The 25501-nt window shown below is 45.8% G+C and overlaps 1 protein-coding gene across 1 annotated transcript in view; it reads right to left on the bottom strand.

Annotated features, from left to right (window-relative positions):
* trim71 (tripartite motif containing 71, E3 ubiquitin protein ligase) overlaps positions 1–25292 on the bottom strand; it is a 61874-nt gene extending 36582 nt beyond the window's left edge. The window contains exon 1 of the mRNA XM_070897774.1: positions 24147–25292. Coding sequence (XP_070753875.1) covers positions 24147–25157 — 1011 coding nt within the window. The 5' untranslated portion in view covers positions 25158–25292. The remainder of the gene's footprint in view (positions 1–24146) is intronic.
* Positions 25293–25501: the final 209 nt, after the last annotated feature.

The raw sequence follows: 25501 nt of genomic DNA on the forward strand, positions 1-25501 counted from the left end.
GCAAGGTAGATAATAGATAGTGAATAAATACAATACATTACGAAAAGCACAAATACATAAACAAAAAGATCACTCCCATTAGAATGTATGTTTCCGATTAATAATCCACACAATTTTTGTATGCAATGGTCTTTTATAGACATCCCAGTGAGGCTCCTAAATCAACTTCACAAGAGTACAGTTATCCCAGACCCAAAGCCTTTGAATGAACAACTATTAAGGTACAGTGGAGCTCACTGTGCATGGAATAACTGGACAAGGTGCTCCCAATCTTGCCAAGTTATGACATTTCTGTTGATTCTTGAACCATTAGCACCCAAGAACAAAGGCTTTGCATATTTGCTACTTTACGCAATAAAATAGCAAATGGTTTCCAGATATCCATCTTGGAATTAGGCAAGGGAGGTCAACTTCCATTTCAACACTACATATGACAAGGAAGGGTCTTCCCCTCTGACAGGACAAAAACCCTTTTGTGTCATACAGCTCTTGATTTGGTGATATTCAGCAGAGCCAACTGACAGCAGAAGAAAAGGATGTCAATCCCCACTGCATTAACACAAGACAGAGGCGAACTTTAGCCTAGCAAGAATCAGGATATCTATCCTACTACTAATTTTTACTCTCTGGAACGATCGTGCAGTTTTCTGAACAGATTCTTTGCTCCCCTCTCTTCCCAGGGCATGAACTCATGCTGGTGTACAGCTCCAGAAAGGACCAATTCACCGCCAGCATCTCATCTAAAGCGTAATTCTGCATACACAAGCATAGACTAAGTCAGCAGGCTATGTAACCACACATCACAAAGCCCGATCCTGCCCTCACCCAGTGTCTAGGCATTCATTTTCCAGTTGTCATGGGAAACCTTGAATTCACCCCCCCCCCTCCCCCTCACACCAATTCCATGCAACTGCTGCCACCCTGCCTGAAATAAGCTAACTGGCACAGACCGAGGTTGAAACCTAGAACCTCATAAATAAGCCTTTAGGGGAGAAAACTGAGTTTTAGGAAGCATTGGGTGAAAAGCAGACATGTGTGAAACAGGAGAGAGTCACCATAAATTTAGTTTCAAAAGCTTCTTTTTCCTCCTGTTAAAAACCGTATACTATGAAACTCTCTCTCCAGAACTCTTCCTCAAAGCTCTCACCTGTCTTCTTCCTTGATACAGCCCACTGTATCACTGATTGACCCCAAAAACAATTTAGACAAAATCATCAATTTATTAACTGAAAACAACTATACTAAATTCACTGAAAAGTAGAGCTTTAGAGGCATTCCAGCCATTTACACACGGTCCAAAGAAACCTCACTTTAAATACTTTCAAGACATACAGCAATGCCACCAACTAACCAGGCTGAGTAAAGTCCTGTTTTGTATGGAATTAGCATACAAAACAAAGGCTCCATTTCCATTGAGATCCTTCTTGGGAGGGGGGTGGGTAGAATAGGAAACATGATCAGGAGGTCAAGAGAATCACCTTCCACTCCCTCCCCCAAAGGAGTACAGCAAAGGAGCATATGCTAAACGCCTCAATGAGACCATTGCAAAGAAAACGGTAAGTTTATGAATAGCTCCTCTGGTGGTCACACAAACACACGCAGCTTTCTTCAAGCTTCTTTTAAAAAAAAAACTGATGAATATAATGGAATGCCATGCTTCTGAAATCCTACACTCCCGTAGCAGCACAACGGTGAGGAGGAGGGGCACTATTCTTTCAAAGCTCAAGGAATTAACAAAATGGATCTAGCAAAGACATACACATATGCATTCAATGTTTAGTTCAAAACTACAAGATTATTCAAAACAAACAAGTGGCTGTCTCAAAGTGGATATGTGCATTTTGTCACATGCTTGGCACATTGGAGATTCTAATTCACAGTAATGTGCATAAATGACCACAAGCTCAGAGTAATGAGTATAATCTCAACTGTGGCCCACACTGCACTTGATTTAACCTGTTTTAATATCAGGCACCTATTTGTTCCAACAATTTAAACAATCTAAATGTGATTATGCACCATAAAAATAAATAATTTTTCAGAGACTTCCTAATCAAAACAATGCTGCAAATTATCCAGATGATTCTTTCTAAAATCATTTACATTTATGCACATCTTAAATACTATTAAATTGCCATTTTAGTACAAGTGAAATTAAAATAATTTAATTCATCTAGTCAATAGTTCTACAAGTACATACCAGTGCCTTGTCAGCAAGCCTTTATAGTAAACATGCATTGGATTCTAGTAACACTTCTTTCCAAGGCAAACATCAACTTCAAACAAGCTTCATAAGCAGGACCATTGATCAGTTAATTGGCCATTAACTTGGTGACATATTCCCAAATTGGATTCAACATTTCAAATACTGAACAAATTGAAAAATGAGATTATTCATTATTTTATATTCTCTCCGCTCAATTAAATCCTCAATTTACTGTAAGAGGCACAAGTAGTTTGGGGGGGGGGGGGGATCTGCCAAAACCCGGCTCTTGAACTGTAGCATAGCCAGCATAAATTCAAAATGCAGCTTTATTTGTTGTAGAATTCCATGGCTGGTGGAGAAATGCATACCTTGAATGTGTCGTGTAACTAATGCATTTTGCCTGCCAGGCATTAACATTTTAGAGGCAGGGACTTTAGAAAATCCAGAGTCGAACGGGAACATGTTTATTGGAATCAAATACCGGACAACTTTATTAGTGACTTCATAGCACATGAATACACTCTCAATGGGTTAGTGCAAGTGGCAATTACTTGAAATTATTCCTGATTCAGCATCTCCAAATGATGTGCAAGAGCTGGGCCAGAGAAAAACTAAATATTCAGTTGCTCACTCATTACAAAAATCCCACTAGCAAAAATAGGTTGCTTCACTTTTGTTTAAGACAATTCAACAATTTCTATTCCACAGGCAGACAATTTTATTGACCATTAATCCAGACTGCCCTGCTCCTTCAATTGGAAACGGGGTAGGGAATGAGAAAATATTTTAACTGACTGCATAATTTCACTGCCAAATTTACAAAAGGAATTATCTAGAGCTTGGGAGTTCAATTCCTTTTTGAAAAGACAAAACAGCACTGATCTACCCACTAGTAATCTTTACCTTTCAATATTTTAGTCACCATCTCCTCTTCACAATTGTGAAACCTAGCCAGTGATTGAAGTTTGGAGAAACCAAGAATTGCCACAGTATACGTATAAAACCACAACACAAAAAAAATTACACAACTAAGCAAACAAATCTAATGATTTTATGATTCTATTGTACATTAAGAATGCATGAAGCTTAAAGCCCTGGCTCCCCCAATCTGTCAACTAGAGTATAGAGTATACAACTAGTCATTTGGACGTCTGCCAGCCTAGGCTGCCGCTGGCAACATCCCAGATGTGAAATGTTACTGTATTAAAATCCTTCTGAACCACAACACTGCCAATTGTCAACAAGTGCTGCTGCCTAACAAGTTGATTTGCAAAGATAAGATTTATAAGCGTTGTCTTTCCAAATTAGAGATTAGGGTTACTTCTGCAACCACCTAACTGGCATTCCAAATAATTTAAGTCACACAAATTCATCAGATGAAATTTTTTTTGCGGAAAGTAGTGGCTCAGTTGGTAGCATTCTTTTCTCATCAGAAGGTTTTGGGTTCAAGTCCCACTCCAGAACCTTCAGCACAAAAATCTAGGTTGACACTCCACTGCAGTGCTGAGGGAGTGCTGCATTGTCAGAGGTGCTGCCTTTCTGATGAGCTGTTTAACTGAGCCTGCTCTCAGTTTGGCGTAAAGGTTCCCAAGGCACTATTTTGAAGAGGAGCAGGGGAGTTATCCCCGGTGTTCTGGCCAATATTTAGCCTTCAATCAACATCACTAAAACGTCGTGCCTTCAGCTGCCGAGGCCCCAAGCTCTGGAATTCCTTCCCTAAATCTCTCGTCCCTCCTTAAAACCTACCTCTGTGACCAAGCTTTTGTAATATCTAATATTTACTAATATCTCCATATGTTGCTCGGTGTCAAAATTTGTTTGATAACGCTCCTGTGAAGCGCCTTGGGACATTTTACTACTTTAAAGGCACTATACAAATATAAGTTGATACAAGATCAGATTTTCCAATAGGTTTACTAAGAGAATAGCTTACATTTGAATGCTTTTTTGTAAAAAATATATCAGGCTTCAGGCATCAACAGCTTGAATTTATATCGCACCTTTAACGTAGTTTTGGATTACATCAAGTTTACAGAGGGTAAAACGTGAGAGGCCAGCTAGTTGAAATAGTTAAGTCTAGAGATAACAAAGGCATGGATGAAGGTTTCAGCAGCAGATGAGCTGAGGCAGGGGCAGAGTCGAGCGATGTTCCATGGAAATAGGCAGTCTCCGTGATGGCATGGATGTGTGGTTGGAAGCTCATCTCAGGATCATGCAAAGATGGGTGGGAAAGCAAGTTGTGAGGAAGACACACAGAATCTCTAAAGGGATATATAGACAGACTAAGTGAGTGAGCAAACATTTGGCAGATGGAATATAGGGCCCAAGTTTCGAGCCGCGCCTAGAACGGCGCAGTCCCGACCTGGACGCCCGTTTTTCGCGCCACAAAGTGCGCCTAAAAAAACCCTCCGTATTCTCCACCTCCCTGCAGGTCCTCTGGCCCTCGGCGCAGCGCAGCAGCTATAGGGGGCGGAGCCAGGTCCCTGCGCTGAAAACAGTGCCGGGACCTCTGCACATGCGCGCTACAGTGGGCGCCCTTCCTCCACCCCCCCCCCCCCGACTGGACCAGACTCCTCTCTCCCCCCCCCCCCCCCCCCCTTCCCGGACCCGACTCTTTCTCCTCTCCTCTCCCCCCCCTGGACCCGACCCCTCCCCGGCCCCGACCCGACTCCCGCCCACTTCCCCGCCCCCGACTCCCGCTTCCCCCCCCACACCCGACTCCCGCTTTTCCCCCACCCCACTCCCGCTTTCCCCCCCACCCCACTCCCGCTTTCCCCCCCACCCCACTCCCGCTTTCCCCCACCTCATCTCCTTTCCCCCTCCCTCCATCTCCTCCATCCCTCCCTCTCCCCTTGCTGTCAGAAACAGACACTGACAGACAGAGAATGAGAGACACACACAGACAGACATAGATAGACACTGACAGAGACACACTGGGGGGGGGGGGGGGGGGGGGGGGGCATCACAGCACGCTGTTGGAGGGCTCCCGGTGCTGCAGTCGGTAAGTAGAAAATGTTTTATTTATTGATTTTTTAAAAAAAATTTCTTATTAATTTTTTTTTGATTGATTTATTGGTTGATTTATTGATGTATTTATCATTTATTATTGATGGTGGCTCTTTATTTATAAAACTGAAGTGTTTAATGTTTGTAAACTTCCCTTCAAACACCCCCCCCACCATTCCCTACGCCTGATTTGTAACCTACGCCTGATTTTCTAAAGTGTAGACAAGGTTTTTTCGAGCGTACAAAAATCTTCACTTACTCCATTCTAAGTTAGTTTGGAGTAAGTTTTCACTCACAAAACTTTGAAAACAGGCGTAAGTGGCCGGACACGCCCCCTTTTGAAAATAAAATTCTGTTCCAAAGTGAAACTGTTCTAACTGACTAGAACTGGAGCAAACTAAATGACGAGAATTCCGATTTCTAAGATACTCCGTTCTACACCAGTTGCTCCTAAAAATCAGGAGCAAATCATGTGGAAACGTGGGACCTATATGTGGGAAAGAGAGGTTATCCACTTTGGCAGGAAAAATAAAAAAGCAAATTATTTAAATGTAGAGAGATTACAAAATGCTGCAGTACAGAGGGACCTGGGGGTCCTTGCACATGAAACACAAAAAGTTAGTGTGCAGGTATAACAAGTAACCAGAAAGGCAAACCAAATGTTGGCCTTTATTGCAAGGGGAATGGAGTTTAAAGCAGGGAAACCCTGCTACAACTATACAGGGTATTGGTGAGACCACACCTAAAGTACTGCGCACAGTTTGAGTCTCCTTATTTACTTCCATTGCATTCTTTATTATACTTGCATTGGAGGCAGTTCAGAGAAGGTTCACTAGTTTGATTCCTGAGATGAAGGGGTTTGACTTATGAAGAAAGGTTGAGCAGGTTAGGCCTATACTCACTGGAGTTTAGAACAATGAGAGGTGATCTTATTGAAACATATAAGATACGGAGGGGGCTCAACAAGGTAGATGCAGAGAGGGTGTTTCCACTCGTGGGGGAATCTAGAACTAGGAGGCATAGTTTAAGAATAAGGGGTCACCCATTTAGAACAGAGATGAGGAGGAATTTCTTCTCAGAATCGTAAATCTGTGGAATTCTCTACTCCAGAGAACTGTTGGAGGCTGGGTAATTGAATATATTTAAGGCGGAGATAAACAGATTTTTGAACGATAGGGGAGTCGAGGGTTATGGGGACCGGACAGGATAGTGGAGTTGAGGCCAAGATCAGATCAGCCATGATCTTATTAAATGGCAGAGCAGGCACGAGTGGCCAAATGGCCTACTCCTGCTCCTATTTCTTATGTTCTTATATGACACCACAGTTACGAACAATCTGGTTCAGCTTCGGACAGTTGTCAAGGAGAAGGATGGAATCGGTGGCTGGAGAACGGGAGCTTGTGGCAGGGATCAATGACAACGGCTTAGGCCACCCCAATAGTTAGTCGGAGGAAATTTCTGCTCATCCAGTACTCTATCGGACAAGCGGTCTGACTATAGAGATTATTTAGAAGGGTCGAGTGAGGTGGTGGCGAGTCAGAGCTGGGTGTTGTCAGTCTACATGTGGAAACAGACGCTGTATTTTCAGATGATGACGACCTCATCTGTACCATAATGTTCCGTGCAAATAAAGTTACTGCATTATCTGACAATCGCTTGTTATGGCCTGCTCCAGTGAACAGTGCTAGTTCTGATCTGGCTCAAGCAAATCCATCCACTATCAAGAGACCATTTCCTATAATGGTATATATGGGGGCTTTCAACTTCTAGAATTACATTAGTTCAGCTCAACTGCAGTCGAAGTTCAGAATGTCCTGGTCACAGCTCATTCTAATCAAGACATTTGGAGAGGTCAGTCCTGACAGATAGTATATATAGTGAAGTTGCAAGTGTATTGTAATTAAATTCTTACAAATTACTTAGAAATCAAAATATTCTTGGTGGGGGTGGGAGACGAGGAGCGCTTATACTAAAAATACTATTCATTACTGCTATGCTTATCTCCAAAATCCACTATTGGGCCCATCCATGAACACCTTCCATGTTGTAAGAAGGTCCCAAAGTTCAATATCTGCCTTGTGCCAAGTTAAATTATTTCAGTTTTTTAAAAAAAAGAGCATAACATTTGCCTCAGTAGGCTTGGTTTTGGTGGGTGGAGAAGAGAGAGTTTCACACTACAGATTAAATGTGGACATATATGGACATTGGGTGAGCCAAGGATCAGGATTAGCCACGGTTTTGTCCCCACGCGCCCCACACTCCCTAAAGCAGCCCGACTCTCGCCATCTTCACTGAATAGCCAAGATGTGAAGCATCACAGGGCAGCCAAAACCCATGGCACTGCTCCCTAGCAAAAATTAAGTGGTTTAAGCAAGAGGGGAAAACAAATATTAGAAATTATTTCTATCATGCAGCTCCTTTAAAAGGCAAGTGTATAAAGACTCACCATTCACCTCTTCTATCTGAAAGGCAGCAACAGAAAGCAAAGTCCGGAAGACACTGAACAGTGGTAGATGCCACTGAAAATTAAGCACCTATGGCAGTAGCTATTTGGAACACTATGAAAGATGAGTCCAGGTCTGAAAATAAGAGCCTTCTAAGCTACCAGGTACTCTGATACTCAGCTGCAATATTTCCTCCCTCCTCACCTCCATCTCACCATATAAACTGGAGATAGATGCTCCATGACCTGAATCATGTTCTCAGATGATTGATGGGAGATTTTGTTTAAATAATTAACCATGGCACCATGCCTATGCAGCATGAACACCTGATTAGCACAGGCTGCTGGTTTAAGAATTAAAAAAAATATAAAATTAGCTCTCTGCCCCAAAACCCTCCAATTTTCTCCTTTCGCTCCTGAAATTGCTGAGTGATCATGGTATGGTCAGCAGCCCAATATCTCAACCAACAGACCATGTGTCAGCCTACTTGATCGGGGAGTTGGGGAAAGGAGAACCATTCTAGCTGACCCTACTCATATCTTCATGTGATACTCTTGCTTTCAAAGAGAAGTGACCCGAAATTCGTTTCACAACCCCTCCCTAGCCAAAGGGCATAGACCAATTGGCCAGTGGTCTGAAACTCTTTTGAGATAACCTGCAGAAACATAAAATATTAAAACCATGCCACCCGACCTGGGTGACACAGCAGACATTTTCAAGGCCCCCTATTTTTTTGGTTTTTTGGGTTTTTTTTGGGGCGCTAAAATCAAATTTTCCCAGTGCCCCCTATAAAAGGGGAGGGGGACACTAAAAGCACCGGCAATGAAAACAAATTAAACTTTAAAACGTAAAATCAAATTAAAATTTGGTTGCCGGGCGTGATGATGCACTCCAGTCCCTCCGGTGCCCACCTCTCGCGGAAGGCCGCGAGCGTACCGGTGGACACCGCGTGCTCCAACTCCAAGGACACCCTGGACCGGATGTAAGAGCGGAAGAGAGGCAGGCAGTCAGGTTGAACGACCCCCTCGACCGCCCGCTGCCTGGACCGGCTGGTGGCACCCTTGGCCGTGCCCAGGAGCAGTCCTACGAGGAGGCCTTCGGACCTACCCGCTCCCCTCCGCACAGGGTGCCCAAAGATCAGGAGAGTGGGACTGAAGTGCAGCCAGAATTTCAGGAGCAGCCCCTTCAAATAGTGGAACAGGGGCTGCAACCTTGTGCACTCCATAAAAACATGGAACACGGACTCCTCCAGACCGCAGAAATTGCAGGCGGCCTGGGAGTCCGTGAACCGGCTTAAAAATTTGTTGCACGGCACTGCTCCGTGCAGCACCCTCCAGGCCAAGTCCCCGATGAATAGTGGGAGGACCCCTGCGTAGAGTGCCCTCCATCGGGGACCCCCGCCTCCTCCGGACGGCAAGATGGTACGCCATGGCGTGTCCGGACGGCCGGCGAGGATGGCAAAGTTGAGGGTGTGCAGGAGCAGCCCGTACAGGAAACCCCTCCGCGCGGAACTGAAAGGCACGGAGGGGATTTCCCCGAGGCGGAGTGGTCTGAAACTCTTTTGAGTTTACCTGTGAAAACATAAAACATTAAACGGTGCCACCCGACCTGGGTGACACTCCAGACATTTACAAGGCCCTTTTTTTTTCCCCCCCCTTTTTTGTGTTTTTTTTTGTGTTTTTCTTTTTTTGGTTTTTTTTTTTGGGCACTAAAATCACAATTTTCCCCAGTGCTCCCTATAAAAGGGAAGGGGGACACTAAAAGCACCGGCAATTAAAACAAATTAAACTTAAAAACGTAAAATCAAATTAAAATTTGGTTGCCGGGCGTGATGATGCACTCCAGTCCCTCCGGTGCCCACCTCTCGCGGAAGGCCGCGAGCGTACCGGTGGACACCGCGTGCTCCATCTCCAAGGACACCCTGGACCGGATGTAAGAGCGGAAGAGAGGCAGGCAGTCAGGTTGAACGACCCCCTCGACCGCCCGCTGCCTGGACCGGCTGATGGCACCCTTGGCCGTGCCCAGGAGCAGTCCTACGAGGAGGCCTTCGGACCTACCCGCTCCCCTCCGCACAGGGTGCCCAAAGATCAGGAGAGTGGGACTGAAGTGCAGCCAGAATTTCTGGAGCAGCCCCTTCAAATAGTGGAACAGGGGCTGCAACCTTGTGCACTCCATAAAAACATGGAACACGGACTCCTCCAGACCGCAGAAATTGCAGGCGGCCTGGGAGTCCGTGAACCGGCTTAAAAATTTGTTGCACGGCACTGCTCCGTGCACCACCCTCCAGGCCAAGTCCCCGATGAATAGTGGGAGGACCCCTGCGTAGAGTGCCCTCCATCGGGGACCCCCGCCTCCTCCGGACGGCAAGATGGTACGCCATGGCGTGTCCGGACGGCCGGCGAGGATGGCAAAGTTGAGGGTGTGCAGGAGCAGCCCGTACAGGAAACCCCTCCGCGCGGAACTGAAAGGCACGGAGGGGATTTCCCCGAGGCGGAGTGGTCTGAAACTCTTTTGAGTTAACCTGCAAAAACATAAAACATGTATCCGTGCCACCCGACCTGGATGACACACACAAGACATTTACAAGGCCCCTTTTTTATTTATTTTTTTGTGTTTTTTTTTTTTTTTGGGGCACTAAAATCAAATTTTTCCTTTTTCCAGTGCCCCCTATAAAAGGAGAGGGGGACACTAAAAGCACCGGCAATTAAAACAAATTAACTTTAAAACGTAAAATCAAATTAAAATTTGGTTGCCGGGCGTGATGATGCACTCCAGTCCCTCCGGTGCCCACCTCTCGCGGAAGGCCGCGAGCGTACCGGTGGACACCGCGTCCTCCATCTCCAAGGACACCCTGGACCGGATGTAAGAGCGGAAGAGAGGCAGGCAGTCAGGTTGAACGACCCCCTCGACCGCCCGCTGCCTGGACCGGCTGATGGCACCCTTGGCCGTGCCCAGGAGCAGTCCTACGAGGAGGCCTTCGGACCTACCCGCTCCCCTCCGCACAGGGTGCCCAAAGATCAGGAGAGTGGGACTGAAGTGCAGCCAGAATTTCAGGAGCAGCCCCTTCAAATAGTGGAACAGGGGCTGCAACCTCGTGCATTCAATAAAAACATGGAACACGGACTCCTCCAGACCGCAGAAATTGCAGGCGGCCTGGGAGTCCGTGAACCGGCTTAAAAATTTGTTGCACGGCACTGCTCCGTGCACCACCCTCCAGGCCAAGTCCCCGATGAACAGTGGGAGGACCCCTGCGTAGAGTGCCCTCCATCGGGGACCCCCGCCTCCTCCGGACGGCAAGATGGTACGCCATGGCGTGTCCGGACGGCCGGCGAGGATGGCAAAGTTGAGGGTGTGCAGGAGCAGCCCGTACAGGAAACCCCTCCGCGCGGAACTGAAAGGCACGGAGGGGATTTCCCCGAGGCGGAGTGGTCTGAACTAGGAAGATCTTCAAGGCAGCTGCTTCTAATCACCATTCAGTGGCCTCCGCTTGAAAATGTACAGCCACGCACATCAGGTAGGGACCAGATTGGGCATGGCTGGGATTTCTCTCTCAACCCCAGAACTAAATAGCCGACCCATAGGCAGTCCCTCGAAAGCGAGGAAGACTTGCTTCCACTCTAAAAGCGAGTTCTCAGGTGACTGTACAGTCTAATACAGGAGTTAGTCTCTGTCACATGTGTCTACCAATATGGAAACACTTCAATGCGGGTGTCCCAGCACTCTTGCAGGCATAGCCCAAAAAGGAGTTGTTGTCAAGAGGGAGAGAAAACTGACTAAATGATGTTCTCTGTTAAACTACAGTCAAATAAAAATCAAACTTCAGGACATCACAACTATCAGCACAAACAATATGAACGCCAACATCCCCGACACCCTTATAATTAAACAACCAGTCACCCAAGGAATCGTGTGACTGGACAGTTCATACAACTACTAGAAAACAGCAAGGTCTTACTTCTGCATTTGATATGTGCCAAGTTTAATTAGTCTGTGCCAAGTTTAATTAGTCTGCCCTTCCCTTCCATTTATTTACAGTGTGAACAAATTAGAATTTCAAAATGGTGGTTTATTGCAAAGTCTGCAATATTTACAGAATAGAGAGTTTATTCCCACACCAACCATTCTGTACCGTAGAAACAATTGTTCGTGCCTCTTGTATCCATTTAAACGGATGCTACAACTGGGAAATGAGGCATTTCCATTTTGAGCACGCATGGTCGTTAACAACTACTCCCAGGTTAGATGCAGTGTAGTTTGTAACTTGTGTGCAGTGTATGTTAACCCTGTACCTCAGAAGCACATTTTTTACTTCAACAGAATTATTTCTTAACCATCCAAGTCACTTGCTGTGTAGGTGGCCAAGATTGCTAATTTAGTGCCAAATTATAGGCGGTTGAGTCAGGTTAGGACTGTCCAGGATCATTATAGCCGGAGACTTTCATTCCAACAGTTGAAATAGGTTTGAACCCAAATCCAGGGATGAAGCAACAGTATTATAACCCACATCATTTAGTACCCTTTTCATTAGTAATTCCTACATTCTAAAAAAGGAACTGAAGTGCTATAAATTTTGATTAAAACTGTAGGTTAAGAATTAATTCAAAATAACTGTTCCAATACTTAAAAATTGGGGGCAGGGTGAGAAGAGAAGAGGTTGCAAAGTGAATGAAAAACACAGTCAGATACCCACTCTGGAAAATTATACATAAACAATTGAGTTTTTTTTACAAAAAGTCTTGGGCCACCCAACAGCACGTTAAAAGCTATACCCTCAGCCTGTGGAGTATGGACGCAATGTTCTTCTGTATAACTTTTCTCCGACCTTTGCCTACAGGGTTGTACAAATGCATAATCATTACTTTACTCCCAGCTGTTGACACCTCAATGTCTGGATACGAGCCAGCCCAAAGTGTTCTGGCAATATGCCAGGATAGTTTGCAGTAAGTGCTGGTGATTCACGTCAATTTCACCTTGTGTCAACCAATAATTCCTTTAGAAGCAAGGAACAAGAGCCAATAGCAGCTCAGTATCACGTATGCATTACAAGCTCCCATTTTCGTGAAAATGAGGATAATCTAAAAGTCCCATAAAAAGACTAACAGGGTTACCCATTGAGCACCTCAGTTTATTGTGCCCCATTGTTAAAAGATCCCCATCCGTCCACAAGACTCCCTGGCTACAAGGACAGGAATGCACTCTGCTCTCAAGGACCCTCCAATGCAGCTTCCACGACTCTGCATTTGAACACCAAAAAATGAGTGGATTTGATATTATGCCCAAAAGGTACAAACTGCTACTTACACCAAGACCCCAAATTGCTGAGCAACACCACATTTCAAGTTATCACATCTTAAATCTATATGCAGGTGAGCCCTTTTTGGAAGCCGAATGAGATGGAAAACTCTTAGCTAGAAATATTGGATTGACTAGGGGCAGTTACAGCAATCTTAAATGTGCTGGCAAATTGGATAGCAAGAAAGTGAGGAAAAACCATTGACTTTGAAAATATTTCATTCCTACTAGCCCTGCCCCATATCATTATACTGTGCTGTGTCAGGGAGAGGGGAGTCAAGAAAAAGTGAATGCAAGGCAAAAAATCCATCTCTAACATCGCCACTCCTACCTCAACCCATCTGCTGCTGAAAACCTCATCCATGCCATTGTAACCTCCAGACTCCTCTATTCCAATGCTTGTGTGGCTGGTCTCCCATTCACCAACCAATCCCATTTCTATTGACCGACATTATCTCCCCAACACCTCAAATTTAGAATTCTCATCCTTGTGTTTCAATCTTTTCATGACATTGTGCCTCTCCGCCTCCAGCCCGGTAATCCCCCTCCCCCAAAGCTTTGTTCCTGACTGCCTTCTTGCACTTCAGCTGCTTATGACCTGGAATTCCCTCCCTAAACTGATCCACAGCCTCAGCTTTAAGACCCTCCTTAAAACTTCTTTCACAATGAAGGGAGTCAAGAGACAAACAAGGTAGATCCTGTCCTCATCCAAAGTCACTGGATAGGGGTAAAAAAAAAAAATCACCCTGCTTACTTTCCCTTGTCATAGCACGAGTACAGAGATACAGATTTTTGAACGCTAAGGGAGTCAAAGGTTATGGGAAGCTGGCAGGGAAGTGGAGTTGAGGCCAAGATCAGATCAGCCATGATATTGAATGGCGGAGCAGGCTCGAGGAGGCCAAATGGTCTACTCCTGCTCCTATTTCTTATGTAAGACAGCTATAGCACCCTCAACTACAAATTTCCCCTTTTTAAACATTAAATTCCAAGCGATGAAGGAATGAAACATGCTATACTCCCAAGATCCAACCATTCATTTGATCACAAAAAGCAAGACAGTCCCATAAAGAATAGAAAACAGGACCATCTACAGCAAACCCATTCCTCTCCTCCCCCTTGGATGCCTAGAGTCTTACCCTAAGCACACAATTCAAAGAAAGGCATTTAAGGTCACATCCCCAGGAACACAAGGTCACCAGTGACAAAAAAGTGCCATGCATTAATAACAAATGGCAGAAAGGCATTAACAGCAGCTGCCATTCTAACCGTTACTTAGCCACTCATGTATATAGCTGGCAACATACTTTTTTTAAACTAGTAATTCCACCATCAGAGGTGCTACCCTTTTTCCCCCCTTTGTCTATCAAAATATATTTTCTTGACCGTCTAGAGTGGGAGCTCTTGCCAAAAAAACTGATATTTTCCTACTGAACCAATAGTTTTTCCAGTAAACTTTCATGAATATTTAAGACCCACTTAAGGAAATTTAAATAGAACACTTGTCATCCAGTGTCTGCATCAAGTCACCAGGTACAGCAAGACAAGCATATCCTTCTGTATTCAGTCCTAAATTCAAAGCATCAATGTTTTCTTCCAATTCCTGCAATGCCCATTCTTGTGGCCAGATACAGTCTGTCTAGTACCAATTTGTGAGCAGTTATAGCAAGCAAATAGCAGGTCCATTCAAAACTGGCTTCAGGCTGCCTATACTAAAATCATCATCATAGGCAGTCCCTCAGAATCGAGGAAGACTTGCTTCCACGCTTTAAAAAAAATAAGTCCTTAGGCGACTGAACAGTCCAATACGAGAACCACAGTCCCCATCACAGGTAGGACAGACAGTCGTTGAGGGAAAAGGTGGGTGGGACTGGTTTGCCGCACGCTCTTTCCGCTGCCTGCGCTTGGTTTCTGCATGCTCTCAACGATGAGACTCGCAGTGCTGAGCATACTAAAATACACTTGCGTAGATAAATAATTTGTTCCAGCAGCCTGAATTCTAAATTAGTGCAGAGAAGCTAAAAGGACAAGTGCTTGAAACTCATCAACCAGTCTCATTACTTTCTGTATAGGCCATTTTAAGATAATTTCTAAAGCAAAAATGTAATTTGACAGATCTCAGGAGGGAACTTTGAATGGGAGGTGGTGCGAGTACAATCAACCTCCACGCAAAAGGGTGCTAGCATGGAGCCAAAGTCATGGTATTTTCAAATGGTGTGTGAATTTTCAAATGACTTGTGAACTTTGTGCTAAAGGTGAAGGATGATAGCACATGAGGGACCAGAATATTTCATATTTTAGGCACCTAGTCTCAACATTATTCACTCCAAGGTCCAGAATAACAGACAAAATGAAGTTCCGACTGCTCTGCTCCGAACTTCAAAAAGGCACTCCCTCTGCCAGTGTGGCATTTGCCCATTTCCAAAACCAACCACTCTTTAATTGCCCGAGTGGGATTGCCACATTTGTGCTAAGTTGAGGACAGCTTTGGTTCAATATCTTAAGCACCAGATTTAATGACCACCGGATGCCTCAATGCACTTTACAGCCAATGAAATACTTTTGGAGTGTAGTCACTGTTGCAATGTGGGAAATGCAGCAGCCAACTCCCACAAACAGCAATGTGATAATGACCAGATATTCTGTTTTTGTTATATTGATTCAGGGATAAATATTGGCCAGGACAACTGCCCTGCTCTTCGAAATAGTGCCATGGGATCTTTTATGTTCCTGAGAGCAGACAGGGCCTCGGTTTAACATCTCATCCAAAAGACACTACACCACCTCCAACCAGTGCAGTACTCCCTTAGCACTGCACTGGAGTGTCAGCCTAGATTTATGTGCTCAAGTTTAAGGGCCAATCAGAAGCATCCTACTCTTTTGGGCTCAGTATCATACCATGTTTATTTACCCATTGAGAAACGTTCTTTGAAAGGAAGCTTGCCTGAGCATGAAAACGCTGAGGGGCTTCATTAAAAAGCAGACATAAATTCCCCACCTAATTCACACAAGAACAGTATGTCTACTCTTGATTACAAGGCGATTGAATTATCTGAGGGAGGGGGGGGGGGGGGGAGGGGGGGAGAAAGGATCACCATGACAATTTCCTATACACCCACTGTAGTAAGTATTGCTCACCATTTAACAACTTACAACAAACACCTGCATAAAATCACTGAGATTTTTGATGGCTAATATACATGACACATTTACTCCAAGTCATTACCAGTAAGCAAGATTCCTCCTACACATGGAAGACAGCTGAGTGTAAGCAATGGCAACGGGCCCACCTGCGGTGCTGTTCATCATTAAAGCATCGAGCATCATCACGTGGGGACACTCGCTATGCCTAGAGGAAAAAAATTAAGCAGGATACATCCTTAACCGATTCACAAGAATAAACCTAAATATAGATTTCAATAAAATGCCTCCAGCACAGCATTAAATTTAGTTCAGCACCATGGGGTCCCTCCTCTATGCAGTCAATAAAGCTACACAGCTGTGCAGCATTCTGTGGAGAAAGGTTACATGGAGCAGATGCTGCTGGGAATTAACAGAACCGATAAAATACTGAAACTAGCAAAAAAAAAGTCCCGAGTTGTATCAAAATTGGCAATATCTCCAATTGTGGAAATCAGGGCACGTGAAATTAATGACTGTGCTTCCAACGTGCTCAGCTCCAAGATAAAAAGTTAACCACCACCCACTTCCAAATGATAGACAATGAAAAATGTTTACCAGTCCACCTCTTCTAAAGGCAGCAACTTATGCTGAAGTACATGGTCAATCTACGCCATTGGTCTTCAGGTATTTTGCTCAGGTAGCCATTATTCACCCATGTGTCTAAACAGCAAAATTCAGCAGCCTATGCCAAGCCTAATTATGTCCTTAGCCCACAATCTACAACAGGGACTTTGGACAAACCATGCTGCTCCCTCTTCACACCACCCAGCCAAAACAGAGATTAACTACCCACCCCAAAGATTGGTCAGATCAGCACAATTCCTGCCCTTCAAGGCTATGTCACAACACTATTCCATAAACTATCAGACGACTAGTTTTTGTATTTCATCTTTACAGTTGGGAGGCTCAGACATTTAAAGCTGTACAGGTAGCAGATGCGAGAGGTCTGCCAATGCTCAGTATGTTATCAGATGCTGTATACAAGTAACCAAAATACTGTACATAATACTTTACTGGTTTTTGACCTGTGAAATTGGTGAAGACAATCAACACCAGTAACAGCTCAAATTCCCATTAAGCTTGCTCTATCTCCCATTAAGCTTGCTCTATCTATTTCCTAACAGCAGCTAAATGCTCGTCCACTTAGCTTTTCAATGAAGCAACCTCAAGCTTGTTGATAGCTTAAAAAACTTAGGGAACCCACTGACTATAACCAACATCGTGCGACAAAACAAAATCTGAGTACCATTCCAATCTCTAATAATAATCAGAAAAACAGTCACCACCCATTTCCCATCAGACATTAAATTATGCATGATTCATGATCTCAATTGAACACTGGAAAATCAAAGCCATTATCTTGGCCCCCAAAAACTTGCAACTCTTGCCATCAACTCTGTGCAGCTAGTGGAGGAGCGTGCGGCAAACCTGTCCCACCCACCCTTTCCCACAACGACCATCTGTCCCACCTGTGACAGGGACTGTGGTTCTCGTGTTGGACTGTTTGCCAAATTGTTAGAGTTGAAGCAAGTCTTCCTCGATTCCAAGCGACTGCCTATGATGATGCCGCTGCTCATTGGCTACTTGTTCACAATGAGCCAGCATATCAAATTTAAAAATCGCTGCACGCATCTACCTCACAAAACCCTTGCAATTTTTTCCACCTTTTCACTCCTACTAGTCCTGACTCCCACTGATCTTCCCCATCAAAAAGGTACAGATGCCAGCCACCCTGAAGAACTTTGCTGATGTGACCATCTTTCATGAAAGGGGCCTAGACACTGATGTTGGAACTACGAGGCATCATGGCATGGCCTTATAAATCCTTAAAAAATAATCATCGGCAGTCCCTCGAAGCGAGGATGACTTGCTTCCACCAAAAAGAAATGAGTTCACAGGTGTTTCAATGTTCCAGATCCCGAACTACTTCTTGAAGGGTGGAAGATGCCTGTGCGTGGATTTGATTGCGGTGTGGTGGCCATTGCACACAAGCCACCACAACGGGCTTGACAAAGCTAGGTCTTGGTCCAGTAGAAAGGATTAACCAGGACGACTGGAGACCAACTTGCTGCACGGACCCAGCACGCACACATATCGCAGTGTGGGCTGACCCGTGCTGCCCCTGGGCCCTCGCCTCCTGTGCCCCAAACTCACGCCTCTCCTGTGCCGTGGTCACTTCCTTCTACAAATTCTTGCCGCTCCTTCGCCCCTCCTGCTCTGCCTGCCCACACTGCAATCAGCGTCCTTGGCTTCGCAGCCATTGCCCTCCTGCAGCAGCACGTGCTGCTCCCTGCAGTGGCATGCCGCCGCATGCTGCTCCCTCCAAAGGCCCCGGCCTGCTGATGGTCTTGCAGCATTTCCAGGCCGAGCCGCCGATAATAGGTAATCATCATAGGCGGTCCTTCGAACGAGGACGACTTGCTTCCACGAGAGTTCACAGATGTTTCAATGAAGAACCCGATGTTCCAGTCCTGAAGGGGGTGGAAGATGCCTGTGCGTGGATTTTTTTTTTTTTAAATGTGGCGACCGTTGCACACCAGCCACCACACGGGCTTGACAGAGCTAGACCTTTATCCAATGGCAAGGATTAACTAGGACGACTGGAGACCAGCCCTGCTGCACAGACCTAGTGCGCACACATATCAGTGTGAGCAGGTCCGTGCTGCATTGGGCCCTTGGCTCTTCTGGGCACTGTGCCCTCATTCGCTGCACCTCCACCACGATGTTCCAAGGCCCGGCACTCTAGCTCTATTTACAGTCCCAACCCGCGATGGTGTTCTCACACAGGTCGGGGCAGCCCACAATAGGCAATAGGGCATCAATGACTATGGTGACATCAGGGCAAAATAGAAAAAAGTCAAAGCTAAAGGCACTATATCGGAATGCACGAAGCATTCGCAACAAAATAGATTAATAGCGCAGATAGAAATTAATAGATTTGATCTAATAGCCATTACGGAGACGGGGTTACAAAGTGACCAAGGTTGGGAACTAAATATTCCAGGATACTTAACTTTTAGAAGAGATATGCAAAATGGAAAAGGAGGAGGGGGTATCCCTGATAATAAAGGATGGATTAAAGACAGGAGAGAGAAAGGATCTTAGCTCGGAAAATTAAGAAGTGGAATCAGTTTGGGTGGAGCTAAGAAATAGCCACGGGCAGAAAACATTGGTGGGAGTTGTTTATAGGCCTTAAAAATAACACCCCAAATCGGACACCCTGCTTCTACTGGAGGCTCTGTGCAAGCCAAGAGCTTTCAAGTATCTTGTCCACAGTTGCTCTTCATGTGCAAGCTGAGCTAGCTAGTTTTGGCAGGGTATTCGACGACAAGGTTTGGCAAAATGGCCCACACAATATGACTTGTTGTGAGCTTTCCACCATGGGTTTGAGGATAATGATCTAAAGCAGAACCAACTAATCTTTCTAGCCCATGTATTTGAAGCAGTCAAAATTAATTGCTTCCTCTCCCTCTTTCTTCCGCCCCTCTTTCAGTCGTGGCTCAGTTCGTAGAACTCTCGCCTCAGAATCAAAAGGTTCAAGTCCCACTCGAGATTTGAGCACAAAAATCTAGGCCATCACTCCTGTGCAGTTCTGAGGGAGCGCTGCAATGTCAGATGTGCTGTCTTTCGGATGAGATGTTGAACCAAGGCCCCTTCAGCTCTCGCAGGTGGATGTAAACACTTTCGAAAAATAGCAGGTGTCCTGGCCAATATTTATCCCTTAAATCAACATAAATATAAATTATCTCGTCACCGCCAGGTTGCTGTTTTTTGGGTGCTTGAACATAATAGGAGCAGGATTATGCCATTCGGCTTATCGAGCCTGCTCCGCCATTCAATAAGATCATGGCTGATCTGATCATGGACCCAGCTCCACTTCCCTGCCCGCTCCCGATAACCCTTCACTCCCTTATCACTCAAAAATCTGTCCATCTCCGCCTTAAATATATTCAATGATCCAGCCTCCACAGCTCTCTGGGGCAGAAAATTCCATAGATTTACAACCCTCAGAAGAAATTCCTCCTCATTTCAGTTTTAAATGGGCGGCCCCTTATTCTGAGACTAGGTCCCCTACAAGCGGAAATATTCTTTCCGCATCCACCTTGTCGAGCCCCCTCATTATCTTATGTTTCCATAAGATCACCTCTCGTTCTGAACTCCAATGTGCATAGGCCCAACCTATCTTCATAAGTCAACCCCGTCATCTCCGGAATCAAGTTTATCGTTCCTTAAATTCGGAGACCAAAACTGTACGCAGTACTCTAGGTGTGGCCTTACCAATACCCTGTACAGTTGTAGCAGGACTTCTATCCACCTTGCAATAAAGGCCAAAATTCCATTTACCTTCCTGATTTGCTGTGCACAAATTATCCTTCACTTTTGGTTCACGACAAACAAGATCCCAGAAACAACAATTGGATAAATGGCCAGATAATCTGTTTTAGTAACGATGGTTGATGGATATACTTTGGCCAGGAAAAGGAGAACTTTCCTGGCTTTTTCAGACACGGTCGAAGGATCTTTTAAGACCATGTGTGGAGGTAGACATCTCAGTTTAACGTCTCATCGGAAAGGCAGAACCTCCAATAGTGCAGCACTCCCTCAGTGATGCACAGAAGTGCCAGCTGAGACTATGAGCCCACAAGCTTCGGTCCCAGAAGCAAGAGTGCTACCACTGAACTGACACCAAAAGATTGAAGGGATTTTTTTTTTTTATTATACAAGAAGGTTGTTTGAACAGAGTAGAAGCACATTCCATGTATGTAGAAGAAAAATCTGAATATTGGATAAGTGGATAGCTTATTCAGAAGCCAGTCCATTTGCTTAATTCTGCAAAATTCCAGTATCCTTAACCACGAAGGGCATACACGAGATAGATTAAAACCCAGACTCTGAATGGAAGGCCGCATTCTTGAACACTACCAGCTAGTCCAGTGGACTCAGCTTAATACCGTGAACCTCAAGTGAAATGATAACCACAAACCAACAACTGTTTTGATAAGATAACTACAAAATTCCCATTCCTAGCCTTGTATTGTGCTGCTCTTTTCAGTGGAACAGGAGCTTGCCAATGGGACCAGGGTCAGGAATTAATTTGCAATTATGTAGCACCTTATGTCACTCAGGAAAGCTACCGAAATACTTTGCATATATCAAATTACTTTTTCATGTCCTGTCACTGTTAGAGGCAAACACATTAGCTCTTGTGAGCAGCAAAGTCTAACAAATCGCAATAAGAACATTGGAACAGACTCTAGGAGAATTCACCACTCTTCCAATGCTGCCAGAATCGAGCAGTCAAGGGTCTGTCTAAACCCTCATCTGAGTCAATTCCCATCAGGATTACACTGGGCTTGCTACAAAATGTCACCATATGTGAAGAATGCTACCCCTCCCCCAGAAAAACATACAATGCAACGAACCACCTAGTTAAGACAGGGAAATAGTAAACAAAACCTTTTCTGCAACAGAGAATGGGAAATAACCCATAGTTTTGTCTCTTCGAACAGGAATGAGTATCAGAACCAGATTAACAATCTCTGGGGCTCTGGACACAAAGAAATATTTGGGTCCCAACACCCAATGAAACACAAACATGGAGTAGCATGTGTGAAGAAATAGGTTCTTGGAATGTTTACACACTTAATAAAAAAATCAAAATCATATCACAATATACAGTTCAATTGAAACTGATCCAGGGCTGTATTAAAACTCACCAGACTGCAGAAAAATTTAACAGGAGCCCCTGACCATGGGCCCCCCAGGCCAACATGTTAATCCACCCAATCACTGTGTGCCATTAGAAAATTGTTTTCACTTCAACCACCACTTAAAACACTGCAATTCTAGGCCAACCTTATGTATTTTAAGTACCATAATTCTCACTGCTCCAACAAAAATTGCATTGCTTTAACCCATCACTCGGATAGATTAAGCCAAAGGGTCACCTCGTATATTAGTTTTGCAGCAAATTTGTAACTTTCAATTAAAAAAAAGGTTTCTCTTTCGTCAGGGTGTGAAGGATCCCATTCATGTATAAACAAAGCTGACCGATATTAACCAAAGGGATAAAAATTAATGAATGACAACGTTGACGCTTATTGCAAGCTACTCGTGGACGGTGCTGCCTTCACGTTGTTACTGGAGAAATCAGCGTGGGGGGACAAAGCCCTTTTGCTTACAGCATGCAAAACATGAATGTACCTAATCTCTTTAGAGTAAATCGCACGCTCTGACTCAGCCCGCCCAACAGCAGGCACCATTTTGTTTGGGGGGAAAAAAAGCAGCCCAGCACCCCTGGATTGGAAGGGGAGAATGACACGTGTGTGTGTACACACAAAACCAAAGCGACAAAAATCAGACATTTTAAATTCTCCGGAGTGCTGAATTAAAATTATTCCTGCCAACTCACAACATTCCAAGATTAATCGATACGTTATTGATATGTTGTGCAATCCATACTGCCAGGCACATGAATGGACACAATACATCATTAACGAACGATCAGAAACACGGGCTGTTGCATTACAGGACTGAGTAAGAGTGCGTTGCTCCCGATACCACGTTTCCGAGGACACATTGTTTCCAGGTGCCAACCATGAAACTCAGTGCCACACGGACATCGCAATGAACGATGGTTGGCGTCTTTTGATCACCATATCATCGGTTGGGGAAAACAAGTAACTTAAAAGAAATTAGAAAAATTTTAATAATGCGCACGCTGCCCTTTTCGTTTTTACGCGTGTTAACACTGTCGGCAGCACCGAGATTTATTTTAAACCTTAAAAACTTCCGTCTGTATTGATCTATGTCATTTGAAATATTATTTATTCAATGGTTTTACACGAAAACATGAGAAACAAACTACACTGCCCGATTTTTACTTAATTCAAAACAAGCAGAAATGGCAGTGTTTTGCATAAGCCACGAAGATGCCGACAGCTCCTGGAATACTATACGAAATTTGTAATCGAAATAAAAACATTGCTGCAACAAATGAAGTATCAGACACTACATTGTAATCATTACACCCAGGAGTTTGGTTTGAGGATCGGCTACAAATCCGCTCCGTTGCCTCAGATTGTCGCAATAAACTACAGGGCAAATTATAAAGAAAGTGAAATGCAAAATCCTAATGGGCTCAAATTGTTCAATAGTTGCACCTACGAGCAGTTTCAAGTCGTTGCTTGAATTAAAATCTGCAACCAAAAAAGGTTTAAAAAATCCCAACACAATCACGACCTTTTGGGAATAAAGGTGAATATACGGTCATTTCACACGCACTAAACATCGGACTTTAAATATTTTAAACGATGAAACATAATATAACTGGAATTTTATGCAAAACATCAAATTATCTCATCTTAAAACACCTAAAAGCAATCAAAACACCATTCATTTAAGTTGGCCGAAAACATTTATAAACCATTTAATAGACCCTGAATATGCCATCGATCTGCAAAGTATCCCATTTCTCGATACTAAATCATCGAACATTTTGAAGAATACTAAGCCAATGTTACGGATGAAACCAGATCAGCTGGGTACAAATACTGAGCTTCTAAGATAACCAAAAGTAAGTGAACTAGACTGTATTTTTATAAAAAATTGTAAATATAAAAAAAACCAACCAATTAAAACAGACAGGATCTTTTTTCAATTAAAAAAAACACAAATCGTCAAGTGAAAATTTATTGCAACTACTGCCATGTAACGAACATTGGAAATGTTGTAACCATGCAACTAACATGGCAATTTTGAACCATACAACTAACGAAAAACGTTGGAAATTTTGTAGCCATGCAACTGACCATCGAAATGTTTAACCAAACAACCAACGAAAAACGTTGCATTTTCCCCATGCAACGAACGGCACACGTTGCATTTTCCCCCATGCAACGAACGGCACACGTTGCATGTTTCCCCATGCAACGAGCGACACAAGTTTCAATTGTTCCCCCGTGCAACGAACTAAACGCACCGCAATTATTTTAACGAATTAAAAGAAAAGAACCTACTTCGTTCTCGTGCTGCTGGCAGTAGCTGACCCGTTCGTGTGTGAGCGGCAGGCTGGGGAAGGGCTGTTGGCTGTAGTGCTGCTGCTGGTGCCTGAAGCGCTGGATGATATGCTCCTTGGTGAGGCGGACTCGCTGGTGGGCCCGCACGCAGTGGTCGCACAGGTACTCGGCGCAGTCCATGCAGCGGGAAGTGACCGGCGCGCCCTCGTCACACGAGCTGCAGCCCGACTGCGAGCCCTTGCCACGGCCCCGGCGGGCCGGTCCATTACCCGCCGCTCCCCCGCCTCCCCCTCCGCCGTCCAGCTCGTCCTCGGCCGCCGACACCACGTCCAGCAGGTTGTTGAGCAGCAGGAGCTCGGCCGGCAGCCCCTCGCTGCTGTCGGCGGCGGCGGCGGCGGCCGGGGCCTGGAGGACCTGCGGCGGGGCGTGGTGCGGCAGGCGGCGCTCGCAGATGGGGCAGCCGCCCAACTCGCCGGGGCCGCACGAGTTCGTGCTGCCCGACGAGGAGGCGGCGGCGGCGGAGGAAGAAGCGGCGGCAGGCGGCGAGGCCTCGGGCCCGTTGCCCGGCCGCGCTCGGTTACTGCCCGGCCCGTTGCCCCCACGCCTCCGCCTGCCGCCTCCACCTCCGTGAGACTCCAAGCAAGGCTGGCAGAAGGAGTGGCGGCAGGGCAGCAGGCGCAGCTCGTCGGCCTGAGGGGGCTGCAGGCGGGAGCGTGAGCCCAGGCCCCGGGAGCAGCACAGGCCGCACTGCGGTGCTTGCTGCTCCTCCTGCCGGCTCGGGCTCCGCTGTTCGGCCCGAGGCTGGGCCTGAGCCTGAGGAGGCTGGGCCTGAGCCGGCGGCTGCGCTTGCTCCTGGCCGCAGAACGGCGCGGCCATGGCGCCGGCGGGGTCCGAGCGCTGGTAGCAGCGCGGGTAGAAGCGGCCCTGGGCCAGCTCGGCCGGCCGGGAGGGCAGCCGCTCGGCTTCCTCAGCGACAACCGCTCCCCTGTGCAGCGACCGAGAAATCCACATTGGCGGGCCGACGGGGGCTCATATTCCCCCCCGGGAGGCGCCGTGTGTGTGTGTGTGTGTGAGGGGGGTCGCTCGCTCGGTCCGGGTAGGTGAAGCTCCCTCACCGGGCCCCCCAAAGTCAGATTGTCCGCTAGGCCCCCTCCCGCTCTTCAATCCCCCGCTCTTTCCTGCCCTCCTCCTCTTCCTCCTGCCGCCTTTCTCTTCAGCTGCGCTGCCGGCCGCTGCCTGTCCCCGCCGCGCGCTCCATCTTCTCGCACTTTCTCTCTGTCTGTGTGTGTCCGGCTCCCGCCGCCGCCGCCGCGCGCTGCTTTTCTCTCTCTCCCTCTCCAGCGGGGGGGGGGGCG

This window comes from Pristiophorus japonicus, chromosome 13 (assembly GCF_044704955.1).
Source record: "Pristiophorus japonicus isolate sPriJap1 chromosome 13, sPriJap1.hap1, whole genome shotgun sequence".
In the NCBI taxonomy this organism is placed as follows: Eukaryota; Metazoa; Chordata; class Chondrichthyes; family Pristiophoridae; genus Pristiophorus; species Pristiophorus japonicus.